This window comes from Corvus moneduloides, chromosome 19 (genome assembly GCF_009650955.1).
Source record: "Corvus moneduloides isolate bCorMon1 chromosome 19, bCorMon1.pri, whole genome shotgun sequence".
In the NCBI taxonomy this organism is placed as follows: Eukaryota; Metazoa; Chordata; class Aves; order Passeriformes; family Corvidae; genus Corvus; species Corvus moneduloides.
The window spans coordinates 4,626,389-4,643,250 of NC_045494.1; the positions used below are offsets into that span (position 1 = coordinate 4,626,389).

The window sequence follows — 16,862 nt, forward strand, 5'->3', positions numbered from 1 at the left end:
TGACATTACACATGGATACCAATCACAAAGCAGGCGAGCCAGAGAAAAGAGGGTGATGGAAGGAAGTGTGAACTGAACAAGTTTATACTATTAGCTGATCTTCTCTCCTGGTTTTACATAAAGGAATAACATCTGTAGGGATGAAGACATGTTGTGGTTATGGAGAGGAGTCCCTTGCAAAGGAAAGAAGTACTTTAAAAACCAGAAAAAATGACCAGATGGAGGAAGCCTAATAGGGGGGATCACTGTGTTGTCCCTGTCTGCCACACACAGGCACGTGTTGAGGCAGCACCTGCTGAATGAAGACATCATTAAGATCTCAGAAGTGTCACATGGACAAAGGCAGCAAGACATTTTTCCTTTTTCAGCTTCTTCAGCAAAGTGAGATTCTCAGGTGGTACTGAACAGAGGATAAATGAAGCTGTTAAATGCCCACTTTGCTGGAGAAGTTAACGGGCAAGAATGTGTGGTAGGGTCACTTCCCAAAGAGGAGTTTATCTGGCACTAGCAATCAAAAATGTAATCTACTGGTTGGTAGAGGAAAGATATTAAACTTGTTTGCCTGGAGAGAGCATCTTTTTACAGAACCTGCCCTGCCTGTGACTGTCACATTTCCCACCCAGCCATAATCCTTTTCTTCCGCTTGGTTTTAGCATAAAGTGCTCCGTGCTTGCCTAAGGTTATTCTCTAGTCCTCTCACAGAGGAAAATTCAATCTGTTGTTTGTATCTTTTGACATTAATAACCAAAGCTTATTGCTCATCAAACTGCCTTGTGCCAGCACCCACTGTGAGACTCATCACAGGTATGAACGGCTTTGCTAAAAGGTCTCTGCATGAGATGGAGCACCTATTCATTAAAGTGAGTTACCTCCAGCAAAAAAGGAAAATAAATACCAAGTGTTACACAGTAATGGATGCAGATTAGCGTAATGCAGGGAGTATGTTTACAGTGTTCTAAAATTTCTCAACAACCATATTTTCAACCATAATTTCAAGCTTTACTTTCCTAATGCAGTTGTACTAATAACAGTGCTTCCTGTCCCAATCTTCTTTTTTCCTTTTTAGTGGGGAAAAGTCACAAAAGCTGTGGGTCTTCAAAAAAGGATTTAACTACCCAAAACAAGGGCGTGAGAAATGTTTCTACCTTGCCTCCTTTCAAAAGGCCAGCCAGACTGGTCTGTTAGAGCTAGAGTTACAAACAGCTCCCAGATCTCCAGGGTCTGAAATGTAGTCTTCTGTGTCCTCTCTTTGCTGGTTCATTTCTTACCTAAGATTACTCCTTATCACATTCTTTCATTTCCCTTGTCCATTACAGAGAACCACTTCCTGATAGCTCTTGGCCTGCCATTTTCTCAGTAAAAGCACTGGGGAGAAAAGCACTGCCTCCTTTGCATCCAACTGACTCAGTGCAGCCCTCACCACGTCTTCACGAGAGCCACCTGACCCAGGCTTTTGTGGCCTGATCCAGAACCTGACCAAGCACTTGACCCATTTCCAGAACATCAGCAGGAATTTAATCCAATTTGTTTACCAAGCTGCATAGCTTAAAATGGCAAACAAAGTAAAATCTTGCTTTTACAGTAGTCGCAGGCCAAGTTTCCATCAGTGCTGGCAGATTCAGGGTGTAAGTTCATCTGAGCCAGTCTCCTTCTGCAAAGGCGACTTTTGCACCAGATGTCTGGGTGTGCAACAGGCAGTATCCCCTGTACACTGCTCTGCATCCAAGCTGGCATGACAGCCTGGCTCGCTTCATCCTCCAGGGAAGATTTGCATGTTATTATACACCATAAAAAAGGGAAGAAGAGAAGGAAATGCTAAGAGCCCTTTTTCTTCTGAGATTACTAAACCACATCATCACCACCTTGCAGACATCTGAACCAGTTCCAACATGCATCAAATCAACGGAAAAATTGCCACTGGCTTTGAGAATCTCAAGATTGTGACACTGGTTTTATTCCTATTAAGAACTGAGTTTTAAAAACAAGTTCTCTGTTCTCCTCTTCCCTGTGAGGACACAAATGGGAATCTCTTCACTCTGGAGGACTGATGCTGGTCTTTTCCTTGGACCACCTCTTAACACCAGGAAGGTGATGCACAGTCAGGTGATGCATCAGCTTTCTTATTCAGTGTTTTTCTGCAACAGTGCCAATACAATCCCACCTTTTGCTCCCCTCATCTAAATATAATTTGAATTTTTCAGGTACTCCAGGAGGGTTACACAATGGCGTAACATAAAGAGAGAACACTGGAGTGTCTCAAATGCTGTCCATGTGTGTTCTTATTACCAGAAAACATTCTGGCTTGCAGCCTGGGAAGTGCCAGTGAGCTAAATCAGTTTGTCACAGTCCAGACAGAAAACAACAAATTAAGCTTTACTCTGGCAAATCTTAATATGGAAATAGGAAGGTACTGGGCAAAGATTTGCTCTTTGCTAGCAGAACCACTCCTGAGCAGAATCCTGTGTGCTGAGGTCTGCAGAACTGCCGTGGTGGATATTTCAAGCTGTGCAGCAGTATGCACCCAAGGCTAGAATCTGTCCAAAAATAACCCATTGCAATGAAGCAAAGGAATAATTCCTGGCTACTTTAAGGACCTCTTGCACTAGAGATGTCCTATTATTGCTATAAATTCATTTTCCTGCAAAAGGTAGAACTGAAAACCACTTACATGGCTGATTAGAGATATTTCATTAGGATGTCTTGTCTACCTGTGTCATAAGATATTAATGTTCTCTCTCCTTTGCTGCGGTTGGGAAAACTTCATCTACATTTCTGGGCAGCATTTGGCAAGAAGACTTAGCTGCACTGCAATCACAGTGAAGCAGCAGAGAGAGGCAAAGAGTAACCCAGGAATAGCTCCAGGTCATTGTGCACTCACTGCTGCAGCTCCACTGAAGGGTGTCCTTTATGGAGAAACACCCTGTGAAAGGGCCGTGCTCGATGTAAATCACTGTGACACAGATTGGCAGCATTCTTGTGTCTGGAGAAAGGACTAAACAATCAGATCACAAAATGAGAGTGGCCAGAAGCTGCTGTATTTTCTTCCCTGGCTAAAGACATCTGATGAGCCAGCACAGAAGCAGCTTCTCTGTCCACTCAGGAGACTCTTTGAAACATGGATGTGTATGAGTTCTAGTTAACAAAGCACTGAGTCACTCTCTAGTCTGGTCTGTCAAAATTATCTGAGTTAAAAACTACTTCTCCTAATACTACAAATACAAAAGCAAACGCAACTCATTTGGCCAGAACAGGGTCATCTTCAGTCCTAAGCAAAGATGATGAAAGTCATTTACAAGTCACTGGAAGGGGAAGACATGAACCTTTAACTTTTTCAGTTTGCTCAGGTTGCTAGACATGATATCCTTTATGAGATAATTTTACAAGTTTACAATCAGTTTAATTTTAAAAAACGGTTTTCACACCCTAACAAACATTCAATTTGCAAACAGACATTCTGGCCACAAATAAACTCAATTTTAGGAAAGCTGCTTCCTGCAAATGCTCCAAGAAGGAGATTTAACCTGTAACATATCAGGCAATTTTCACAGGCTATTAAGCAATTTTAATACTATAGGAAATCAAATCTGGTTACCTAATTGAATGTAGTTGGTTTCTGGCATTTTTCCTAATAGCAATAGCTTTTTAATTTATCCACCCTTGGATCTTTAGTGGTGTATTAGACTCATTTGTGGTTTCAGGGTGTATTTACTGACATTTAGTTAAGTCTCAGAAAACTCTCAAGTACTTTTAGGAGTAACCAACTTCAGTTCATTGAGCAGCTATAGGGTAATTTAATCCAGGAGAGCTCAGCTTTTCACATTTACTGACAGTCCTTGTCCCTGGAGCCATCCCAAGCACGACTCCTGTCAGTAAGTTATTCTTACCAGAATGGATAGATCCATCTCCAGGTACGGCCTCATTGAAGTCTGAGATCTATAACTATGAGCCTAAATGGGGTCACATAGACTTTGGGATTTTCTGATGTGCTTTACTGAAATTTCCATGCTGGTGCAGCTGTCCTAGTCCTAGATATTAGAAGCAAATAAACTCCCTTTTACAGGCCTGCAACATACCCATTTCTTATTCCATGCTGGATCTTCAGGGCAAAGCTGGTACAACACTTCTCTCAGCTATGGGATTGCAAATTAGATTTTAAAGTTAGTTGAAGGAGATGGCCAAAACTTGGCACTGTTTTTTTGAGAAATATGTTTGCTTGGAACATCTGAATGAAACTATAAGAGCATATTTAAAAAAAAATAATCTCCAGTGAAACAGAAGGCCAGAAATACTCTGCTTTAGAAAACTTTGTTTTGAAAAAACACCATCAAATTTCATACTGTATTATTTTCATATTCTTTCACAGTCCAAATAACCTGTCACAGTCTGAGCAACCAGAACAGCCAACATCCCTTTTGGGACATTTCTTTGAAACTTTGGGCAAATCTGTATTCTTTGAATTTTCATTAAAAAGTGATAGGAACTCACAGAGCTTTTTAACTTTTAGCTGCTTATATAAAGCCTGCTTCTAGAAGCTTTCCAGCCAACCGCAGGAATTAGATGCCTCAGGATCTAGGGAAGCACAGAGATGGATTTTTGAAGGCACATAATGATCTGTGTTACTATTTTGAAGATTCAAAGGTTGCTATTGCTGCAGTTAGGGAAGTGTATAAATTCACAGCTGTGCTTCTTCCACATTATGAATGAATATGAAGGAGCTCCTAGAACTCTCCATTTTCAAATTCCGTAACAGAGCATAACTAAAGTGTCCTTAAAACTTCTACAGGTTGAGGGAAGGACTCTCTTGCTCCAGGAGAACAGGCTGTATGATTTCATCTGAAAAAACAGTGATTCTGCTAAAGCACACAGATTCATAAATGCAGAAATGCTCCGTCTGACATGGCTCAGTCTCTCCCGTTATAAAAGCCATGACCCTCCAAACACTACACAGTAGTCAGCACTGTTTTCATGGTTAAAATAAGCTATAAAGTCAGAATACATCTGCCTTTGTATCTTAATTCTGTATTAATCTGTGCTCATTCAGTACCCGCTCATCTCTGTGAGCTGCCACACCGAGGGCAGTAGGGGGAGCTCCCCCTGTGTTTGTCAGGGTTTGGGTACTTCTAAGCAGAATATCAAAGCAGAGAGACTATTGGAAAGACAATAGAAATCTTAAAATACAAGGAACAGGCCAGACTCAATTAGAGCCTGGTCCTGCAAACATATCTGACTGTGGAACCCACCAGCCTGCAGAGCACAGGGAATTAACAGCTCCACTCAAGCCTTTAAGTATTACGAGTGGCAGAAAATATTTACTGGATCAGTACAATATAAATTCAGAACAGCAAGAACAGCCATTGGCTCTGCTGAGCAAACAGTAATGGTTCCCATGCTGACCCTGCTGAAATTAATGGGAATTCAGCCTTTGAGTGATGTTCTGGCTGCTCTCGGTGTCTCTGAGCAGTGCCACAGAGCAGTCAGGTAAGAGGCTACAGGTGTTATTTCATGGCAATTGCTCTACAGGCAGACACAGTTATTAAAGCCCTGCAGTCAGCAGATAGAGAGGGCAGCTTCAGCACAAGTAAAACCTTCATACTCTGGCATTCCAATGAAATTGCTGCAAAACTTTAAATTCGATGACAACCCTATCCCTGGCTCTGGCAGAGCCTAATTGCATGGGGAAAGAAGCCTAGACAGCATGGACTCACAGCACAGATGCTGAGGCAAAGTCCTTTAATCCACAAAAGACCAGCAAAAGAAGCAAAGCTTTCCATAAATAGCAAGCACCATACCTGTCCAGTATTCCACCCCAGAGACACAGTCGAAATGGACTCCTCTAACACACTTCTGCCCTCTAGCATATTTACCTCCACTTGAACACATCCTCTCCACTACTTCCCAAGGTCCTACTGTTGCTCAGCGCATCCTTACCCACAGCTCCTGCTACTCAGCAGCTGAAGAAAATGAAATGCTTTCCACCTGACAGTCCCAGCAGCTGCTGCAGAGGTACATGACCCATATGTCATGAGGTTTATCCAGCTCTGAAGCACTGAGGAGGAGACGAGGCTTGATGTCCATTTGTAGAGTAACACAACACTTCTCATTCGTACCATGCAAGAATAGACAATGCCCTGGTTTATGGAGGAGAGAGGCCAAGCTGCAGATTTTAGATCCAGGGGTAGGAGTTTCTCTACCAACCATTTATGGAGCACTAAACACTCCAATGTTTGGGATTTTTTCAAGTTCCAACATTTAGCTTTTCACTGAGATCCAACCCTGGATATGAGATGCTCAAACCAACATCATCAGATGTCAACTCTGATTTGAATTTCTTGTTCTTTGATGCTTCAAACCTCATGATTTAAATAAATTCAAGGTACTGAACCACCAAAAAACCTTGACACTATATCACCTCTGTGCAGCAAACAATTTCTTCACCATACTATAAGGGCAAGCATCTATAAGACAAATTAATTTGAGTCTCATAAATAAGAAATACAGTAAGGCATTAGGACTGTAAAGTATGAATTTAAACATTTGGCTTCCACTGCTAAAAATAACACAACTTCATACTCTATTACTGAAAACCCCACTGGATTTACAGTAGCATCTCATTTTGTTCCATTAATCTGACTGCCCCAAGCAATTGTAATAGGCTGAGATGTCAAAGAAACATATTTATAATCTGTTGCTGCCAAGACAAATTGCTTTTGTTTGATAATAAGCCTGCTACTCCCCTTGGGATGTGGCTGTACTAAAACAACATGGTGGAGGCTTTCCATTCTGAAAGGCAGACATGCCCTTTCTGAACTTTAACATAACCAATTTAATTTTTAAGGAAAATATGGCAGGTAGCCAAAGATGAATAAAATTTCCATGCTGTGAGATGAGCAATAGAAGCAGCTTTTCTAAAGAGATGCTGTGAAAACATGCAGCACAGTGTCTTATCAGAAATAGATACAGCTGCTGCTGCTTCGATGATAAACACTTAGCACTGACTCGGTGTAAGTGTTGAAATGCTAATGATGTGCTAAGGGAGCTCTAGGTGATGATGCAGAATTGGGTGATTTCTCTGCATCTGTTCACAGATACATCCTAACAACCAGATATATCCTAACAACCATCACACAAACGATTTGGACCCCACAGCTCCACACCTCGGCTTTAAGCTATTCATGAACTGAGTGCAAGGTACTCCAGACAGTTTGATCTGGTCACATCTTTGCAGGATTAAACCTTAGGATATGAACACAAGAATCAGTTCCCACGAGGTGAGCAAGGATGAAAACCCCCAGGGCCTCATGACTCTGATAAGTCAAGATTCTCACGATGTCCCCACAGTAGGAGGGAGGAGATGCAGCTGCCCACTGCATCCCTGAGGGTGCTTGGACAAGGGCACAGTTACCACAGAAGAGATGTTCTGGGTCATTTCTATCCCTTCCTCATCATATTTTGTCCATTTGTGCACATCTTTAGACTGTGAATTACAGAAGACATCAGATGATTTACAGAGCTTGTGTCTTACTTAAACTAGAACTCAGCTTGCTACAGCATTTTCTGCTCAAGGAAAACCTCCAGCAGAGACTTTAAGGTCTGTGCACGAATGTAGTAACTTTCCTTCTAGGCTCTCTCTTGCCTTCTCTTCAAACACATCAGTGTCACCTTGGCCAGTGTCTCCAAGAACATTGGTAACAACAGCTTTTCACTGTAATTTTACCTAATTATACACTATCTTTGGCTGCCATAAACTTTAATTAAAAGTGCTGTGGTTCTACGTTTTTGCATCGTTATGACTTCATAATAATCTCATCATAGTAGACTCTCCAGAGGCTTCTCCTGGAACCACACCATGATCACTGTGACACTCACCTGTCCCTGAAGTGAAGCCTCTGCGCTGTGACATCACGTGGCGGTGACCCAGCCCACTGCGGGGCTGGGGCAGCATGATGCCAATCAGTCCCAGCCCATCCCCTGGATCGAGTTCCCCAAGAGGCAGACTCAGAGGGTGGGTCGATGGGCGGCTCAGAAGCCTAAGCTGCACCCCCTGGGTGGTGCCCGGGTACAAGCCACCTCCCCCGGTTCAGGAAAATTCCCGGTTACTCGGTTGTTCGCTGGTTCTCTGTTATAACTCCCGCCTCTCGGTTTCCCCCAGTGGTTCATGTTAAATTGTATCGTCCCCTGGCTTGTAACTCATTGGTTGTTTTCCCCTTTCCCCGCGGTTTGCAAACTTTCCATAAAACTGAGATCAAGCCTCAGGGGAGCATCCTATCACATTCCATCCCTTCCAAGCTTGTTCGGGTTGCGAGACTTCTAACAATAAACCTGTTAGGAGTCAGACCAGAAGAGCCTCTCTCTTCCTTTGTCTCCGAGCTAATGTGAGCCGATCCCATCGGCTCCTGCTGTGTTCCCTCCGCAAAGAAGCCAGCTAGCCAGCCCAGCCAGCAGCTCCCTTCCTGATGCTGAAGTCGCTTCAGCGATGCACAGAAGTAACACAGCTGGACTCTCTCTGACCAGCGGCTTGCCAGAGCTCATGCCTCGAGCACAAGTGCTGCGTTAACATCACTCCAACACTTTACAAAGAACACACCACGTGTCCAGAAAAGGATAGGATGGATTATTTCACTATGGGAAGTTAGAAAAGCAATCAGCAGCAAATCAGCTGAAGTCCCTCCTCACTGTTTTTTTGTTGCCTTTAGGCTAAGCTCTAAAGCATAACAATGTCTGTGTCTTCTGTCAAGGACTGTTTCTTTGGAAAGGATGTGGCTGAATCCACTTGGTCTCCATCTTCAGGGTTTGCATGGCCAACTGTAATTAACTCATTTCCTTCCAATACATGACCCCAAGTACTCTGAAATATATTATATATATATATATATATATATATATATATATATATAAAATTTTAATTATACCTTGCAGATACCTCAAGAGGAATATAATAGTCTTAAATTTCCTAGTGGAGAACCAAAAGCCCATGGGCTCCCTAACTCCCTAAGGTAAATCAGCAGCAGAACAAGATCAGAATCTGGAAGTATCGAACCTGAGCCCTGCCTGTTAACCACAAAGCTACTCTTTCTTCTGGTGTATTTGTCTTTAAGCCACAACACATTTATTCTGACAAAAATTAGCAGCAAACCAATGCCCAGGCACCTGTGGATACAGGAACTCTAGCATTGCTCACCATTAATATATGAGATGCACAAAAAGGAAAAATATCCTAGCTCTGTTCCCAGAGCTGCTCTACTGTCACTACAAATAACCACAGTTAAAAGAAAGGATGTCTTTGATCATTACATTTTCTGCAATCAGAGAAACATTAGTGGAACTGAACAGGATTATTTTTAAGAAATATGCACATACCTTTGATAGCAAAAACTCCGTGACAGAAGTCCTTAAAATTGATTCTCCCCAAATCATTCGGGTCCAAGTACTTTGCCAGTTTTTCCACCTAAAAGAAAAGATGATAAAATATGTGTTGAGCTTGGTGTATCATCTGTTGCTCTGATACAGTCTGTATCTTCTATAGAAGACTACAAGAAGAATACCCACACTCTTCTCTTGAACCAGCCAATAAATGGTTCTGCAAGGAGAAACCATGTCTTACATGACACTGGTGCTGAGTAAGGCATGTGCTCTCACCAAAATTTCTTCAGCTGGGACACATCAATGCTGTCCTATGGGGATCTCAAGAGCTTATTAAGGGGTGAATCTGTGACTTATCCTCTCATCACAGAGCAGGGTGCCAACAGAATTTCCTTCTCTGGAAGCTCTTGCCATGCATTCAGTGCAGAGGAACTTTAAACCTTAGTGATTCTTATCACAAGTTCTCAGGGAAGGAGAAAGGACAGACAAAGATGTGCACAGCCCATAGCAGTCTCATTCCCTGAAGAATCCAGATTATAGGAGAGAAAACTCATTGGGCACTTGGAATGAAAACAAACTTCCCTGACACGGCAGAGAATATCGTTTTTGTACAGGAAAATTAACAGTACATGAATGTATTCATGTGATGACATAGAGAATGGTTGTGTCCAGTACACTGTGCAAACAAGCAATGTACTTACTCCTTATAATCTCACCTTCACAGTTCAGCCTTTCTGATCACTACTCACCAAAAGAATGAGATTATACTGAATTTAAACATACCCACCAAATTAGCATTTGCCCCAAAAATGGCCTGGCAGATTTTTCAGGAGGGTTTTGGGATAGAGGAAGAAAAACAGCCTAGACTGAAGAGGCTATTGTGCTGTCTAGAAAAAAAGGAATGGAGGAACAAGTAGCTGAAGAAGAATAAGGTGAGAGGCAGAACAGTCCAGGGAGGTGAGTGCACACACAGCTGGCTGTTCTTTCTGTGACAACCACGCTGCTGGAGCTTGTGTACATCCCCTTGCATGCCTGTGCCTTTGCATGTAGTACCTTGCAGGGACCCTCACTGAGGCAGAGGCAGCCTCTTGCTGCTCGTAAAAGCTCATAGCCAGCTCCACACAACCCTGCCCTTGGCCTGGGCCCTCCAGACACTCAAGAGTATGAACAAGCTGAGAGCAGGGACAGCAGGCGTGGAGGATGCCACAGGATCCTGCTGCAGCACAATCTGTGTGAGCTCAGCTACGTCAGTCTGAGCAGCAACAAAAGCCCAGCTGGAAAGACGAAGCAAATGAATCCAGATGACCCAGTTTCTCAATTTTCTGGTGTGTTTTTCTCCCACAGGCTAGCAAAACCCCAGCAGTTTCCCAAAGCCCTGCAGATAATGCACTAATGTGTGCGCATGACACTTCTTCCTTCAAGCACTTCTCGGTGCCTATAAATTCCTTCTGTATCAATAAATGCTGTGATAAGCCAAAGGGCTCATTTAGAGCAAGCAAATCTGGATGAGAAAATGACAAAATTTTTACTCATATGCAAAATTCTGTGTTGAATGAGAAAGGCACAATCCGATCCTTAAATGGAATCCTTTCCTCTCTCCTTTTCTTAGGGAAAATAAAAAAGTCAGCTTATGTAGGCAAGGCAAGCAAGGAGCTATATGATGAGTTCAGAGCCCATGACAAGTTAGACATCTTCTTAAAACTTTCATACTGCAGAAGGCTTCCACAGCTCCAGTCCTGCCAGCTGGGCAGCAGAGCCCAGATGTCAGCTATGGTGTGACTCATGATCAAATTCCTACCCAGGCATCACAAGGAATTACCGTAACCTCACTAATTTAGAGCATCAGAACACACATCTGTGTTTCCAAAAAAAAAGCTACTTCACTAGAAACCATAGTGTGTGGTTAATGCACACCAGACTAGCTGAAAATCCCAACTGAAACCAATTAAGTAGAGACACACTTGATATGGAAAATCCGGGTCAGTGTTATCCCTGTCACCTTCACGAACAACAATTGTGTTGTAGGTTTTAATGTGCAGATTCCTGCAGCCAGCTGGGAGGCCTCTAGTCTATTTAATATTGTGCTATAACACAGTAGTGTCACTGGCTGTTCCCAGTGAATCTGGCACATTAAGTTTATTTCTCTAAGTTGATCCAATGATTTTAGTCTACCAGTTGCTCAGACATCTAAAATTACCCTTTAAAAATCAAATTAAATGAGATCTTATGTGCCTGGGAGTGTGTACTGTGGAGGAACAGAGGATATGTTCACATTTAAGTCTAAGCAATGTCTTAACAGTAAATGAAATTATCACCTGAGCAAAGTGCTTCAGTATTCAATTTCCCCTAAACCTTATTTGCAGGTTTTCAATTAGATTTTACAATACAAATAACTGACATCAGTGCAGGAGATGATGAAGAATTTACAGAACAGCCTGATGTAATGAAATAACACCAGTAGTGCTCACATCTTCAGCCAGGGATAATCAACACAGCTCCCAGCACAGGTCAGGGGATAAAAGGATTTTGATCAATGGGGCCTATGTTTGGGTGGATACTTGCATAGGGTTTGTGCACTAATATACACACATATTTGGTACATAAATCCCTGCATATTTGCACACAGTTTTCAAGAGCCTGCAGTGCACTTGATCATGCATTTTTACCAGTAGCTTTCTGAAATAAGGCAAGAAGCTCTTCCTAGTTAATTCCAGACTGAAGGCATTACTTAAAATTAAGTTAAATTTCAATCTGTGGTGAAATAAACCACAGCTACCCCTAAATCTTCTCTGGTGTCCCCATTGTGTAAATCACCCCTCTGCTTCACTTTGTAAAGAAATAATGCCCTGTCCTCCTCCTTCTCAGAAAGGGCTGGCTCCCCACAATGAATCAAAAGTTGTTTTATTTATTCATTGCCTTGGGAAACGTATGGATTTGTCAGCCTACCTGGCAGGCTGGGTGACATTGAAGCCTTTTTTGCAGCCAACAATCGCCTGGGATTGGGGGAGTCTACAGCCTCTGCCAGGGAATGAGGGAATAGCAGCTCCATCCTTGGTAATGGAACGGGTGGCACAGCCCAGTTCTGCACCCGTGGGACACACAGGATGAGCCGGTCCTGGGCATGCTCAGACTCCTGGGCCCCACATTCCTGGGCTGTGCTGGGCTCTGCTGATCCCCTGGCAAGGGACACAGGACTGCAAAACCAACTGCTACCAAAATTCAGTGTGAAATGAGTGTGTGATTGTTGTGATACCTACAGGCAGCACAGGGAGCACTGTGTGCTCCAGAGTTTAACATCAGAAGCCATCGCAATGAGTAGGGACAGTGTGTTGGGCTGGGGACTCTTCTCTGCATAGAGCAGTCCCCCATCATGTGTGATAGGCAGCACATCAAGGATTACAAACAAGTTCTTCATTGTAGGAAGAGAACAAGGGCAGAAAAAATGAGCTGCAGGCTCAATAATCCAGCTGGTTCTTTTGGCAGTTGCAAGGATGTCTCTAATGAACCCTTCAGTAGGCATCCAATAGTCAGAGAGAAGACGTAAATCTCAGAGAGAAGAAACAAATCATGTTTCTTTGGGAAACAACTGGAGAAAACCAAACCTCTGTCCCTACTGTTTAACTTGCCTGAATGAATGGCTGATTACCCTTTCAATGCAAACATGTTTCTCCATTGTAATAACTGCTCACTTCAGCCAAAGTATTTGCCTCCTGTCCCTTGGGTTTCCCAGCCATCCTGACTGCCCTGCAGAGGGGTGTTTGCCCCGTGCTGCTCTCTGACACATAAGAGGAGGCTGGGAACACTTGAAAGAGCAGAATGGAAAGGATGTTTGTAGCAGAAGGAGTGGAGGAAGGAGAGAAAAGAGGACAAATCACTGACAGACCTCAGAAGAGATTTACTGAAACGGATCTTTTCTTGCAAGTGAGTTCAATACAGGGTCACCTGTACTGAATAGCCAAGGAACCCTCTCCAGACCTCTGGCCAGCTCTTGTACTGAAGCTGCCAAAACAGCATCAGTATTTTTTTCCAGCAAAGATTTTCTGACTGGAACTGAATCCTGCTTCCATTTGCAGGCAAGAAGAAACTCAGACCTCTATTGACCTCACTTAATTGTCTTCAAAAAAGAAGAGATTTTGTTAACACAAAAAACATTTGTAAGATTTAGAAGTAGTTGAGTTCAGGGGGACCCCACACCAGCTCCATCCACTGCAATCTTACAGCAGGATCCAAATCACAGCCAGAAGATGCGATTTGAAATAAACAATTTGTCTCAGCAGTTTCCCTTCATACTGCAGGAGTCTGTGAGCACGTCTTGCCCTGAAGTGTGAGCAGGGAACACCTGGGAGCTGTGACAGGGCAACACAAGCACTTGAAGGAAAAGGTCAGGCTGTGCTGCAGCAGCAACATTTGGGCAGGATCTCCCGAGGCAGAAGCATTTGTGAGAAACCTCAAAAAAAACAGCAAAAGGAGATTAAACATGTAAATGCCGCAGGGTGGAATTAGAGAGCTTCCCACATGATTTATACAAGGAGCAGCAGAACCGCACTTGCCCTGGTTTTAACAGACTGGCCTTTTCCACATCTGGAAGGGGTGTAAGTTTACACCTTGACAGTATGAAATGCTGCTCCAGCTGCAAGGCTGGGCAATGAGACCACCACGTGTGTGAGACCCACCCCTGTCCTTTTCACCAGCCCCTGGGTTCAGGTGTTCTTAGCATTGATGCGGCCCTGGATGTTGGAGCTCTTCAGTCAGAAGGGCTGTCTTTTGATGAGCTTGGATTTATATATGGAGGAGAAAGAAATGAGATTTCTCTGTGATATTGAGGCATTTCAGGGAAGCAACACAAGATGAGGGAAATTATTTTACATTGCATTGGAGAAACTAACACTCACGCAGTTGTGGTACCCACTGTCATACAAGATGCTGAAAACACAGACAGGTTGCAGAGAACTGACATACAATTAAAACATCTTTTGCAACCAAAAAAGGAGAGGTTTTTTCTGTTTAATGTGGCAAAAGGAAGATCAAGTGATTATTTGTTACTAGGTATAAAGACTTCTGCAAACAGGGAACTGCAGGTTCTAAAAGACTGTAGCAGAAGAAAGACATAAAGAACCATTATCTGCAAAGTAAAACTGAGCAGACTCCATTGAAAAGCAAGGCACAATTGTTTTGTCAGCATGATTGTTAACCCACCATAGCTATAAAACAGGAAGGGTCTGGAACTATAAAAAGCCACTGGAGTACCTCATCTGAGGCCTTTTGAGAAGGTGTGACATACCCGGAAGATTTACCTAGCCTAGAAGGAGTGGGTTAAAATCTGAGCTGTCACCATCTCAGGATGTCACATGGGAAAACGTGATGCTCTCCCTGAACCTGACCCTACAGCACACACAGGACCACAGTTCCCAGTCACACATGTAAGGAGTGGAAGGCCAGCATTTTGGAGCCACAAGTCCAACCCATTCAGTCCCAGCAGACGGTGCATCATAAATAATTCATACCACTGCAAACAACATCATGAATTTCCATCAGCTGCTGTCTGATCCCAAAGCATACAGCGACATACATCACTGCTGGAAACAATGGCTTTGAATTTGCTTTGAATTTTGATTTCAAGCATCACTCATTTCTCCTTTATCTGCATGCTTCAAGCCTGAAAGTTGGTTTCTGTGAGCTCTCTGTGAACAGAAAGGATTGTTTCAGTTTCTGCTTTAACCGTGCACACCCAATTTAGCAAGTTGGAAGGCAGACCGTGGGATTGTGTCCTAAATGACATAAGCAAAGTTGAGTAGTCTTGGCCTCAACTTTGACCAAAATCTGTCAAATCCATCATTTACTAATGGCTGCAACGCAAAAAGTCTAATCGAATTCAAGGGAGTCCATTCACTTGTCTTCCCTGGGTTTAGCATCAACACATGGTATTGCATCTTCTTCCAAATATGACCTGAGTCCATGGGGCTTTGGTCCAAGGGGAGAAAAATATCCACCAGTGCTACCACGGGGATTACTGTAACACGCATATATCAAACCAGGAGTCCCGTGGAAAAGAAGTATGTATGGACAGATTCTTGGTAGATGTTTCAGAGATGTTTATTTCTCCAGCCGCGTGGCCGGGGCTCTGCTCAGGAACCCCGCAGTCACAGGACCCGAGGGTCCTTGCCCACACAGGGAAACACAAACCAACCAATGGGGAATGAGGCTGACCAGGGGCAGGGAAACCCCGTGTCTCGCCCCCAGGGCCCTGCTCCCAGGGCTCCATGGCAGGGGGGAGGAGACCCCAACAGCTCACCCGGTTTATTTTAATAAAAGGAGAATGAAAACAACTGGATAAACATAACAAGAACAGTTTCAAGACAAAACAAGCCACCCTCCTGAGTCTTTAAATGCCCAAACAGATTCTGTGGAACAACAGAAGGGAGACAGAACTCTCCGGGCATGCTTTGTGGGGAAACGGAGGCAGGAGAGGGTTTAATTTCTTCCCTCCCTCTTTTCATCCCCCCCTCGGCATCGGAGAGGAATTGTAGGGAAATGGAATTGTATAGGGAAGCCATGGGGTGAAAAACAGATTAGGAATAAACTGGGGATGGGGTAAACTTAGGAAAGGGTTCATATTGGGTATAGGGTAAAAGGGGAAAGTAGGCTGTGGGTAGGGAAGTTGCTGGGATGGATATTGTTTATAATTTTGTGCATAACGGCTGCCTTTGACGGGAATACCTCCAGGCCCAGTAACATTTGCTGCTTGTAAACCCTTCTTTCCTTGCACTATATCAAATTGTACAACTTCGCCATCTCCTACACTTTGCAGGTAATTTTTAGGGTTATTCCTTTTAATGGCAGTTCTATGGATGAATAAATCTTCCCCTGTATCATCTCGTGTTATAAATCCATAGTTGTTTTTGACATTGCACCATTTCACAGTTCCTGTAATTTTCATTGCTATAACTTCTCCTATCACGTGCTTGCGTGTTCGTTGTGGCTGCTGGTCCCGCGTGGCCGCCGCCTCGCCGACTCCGACGTCTCGCCAGGTCCCCGCGTTGCGGCTGCTCCGCGCTCTCCGAGCGGCGCTGCTCCGGCACGTGTCTGGGCTCTGCGTGGCCCCGCGCTGCCATCGCCACCGGCCCCGTGCCCTGTGAGTGGTTCCGCTCCACAAACTCCACGCTGCTTTGAGTGTGGCCCCGTTCCGGCTCGGCGCTGCGCGGCTTCTCGTGTCACTGTGGAAACCGCCGCTTCTCCCTCCACAGGGCTCTCCGAGCCGTGTGCTCAGAGCAGCCTGCCACGCCGATGCCCGGTTCCTGGCTGCTCGTGGCCCACGGCACCCGCGGCACCTGCGGCATCGCTCCCTCACTCGCGGTCGCGTGGCCGGGGACCCCGAGACAGGGATGGGGTCCGCGATAAGGCGCGTGCTCCCGAGGGGGCCGGGCGCATCCAGTGCAGACACCTCCGCCGGCATGGCTGCAGTCGTGTGCTCCCGGGATGGCGGCCGCGCGGTCTCGGCCATG

The 16,862-nt window shown here is 44.2% G+C and overlaps 1 protein-coding gene across 3 annotated transcripts in view; it reads right to left on the bottom strand.

Annotated features, from left to right (window-relative positions):
• RAB11FIP4 (RAB11 family interacting protein 4) overlaps nt 1-16,862 on the bottom strand; it is a 125,192-nt gene that overhangs the window by 75,703 nt on the left and 32,627 nt on the right. For all 3 annotated transcript variants that reach the window (XM_032128962.1, XM_032128960.1, XM_032128959.1), the window contains exon 2: nt 9,358-9,445. In XM_032128962.1, the coding sequence (XP_031984853.1) occupies nt 9,358-9,445 (88 nt within the window). The remainder of the gene's footprint in view (nt 1-9,357; nt 9,446-16,862) is intronic.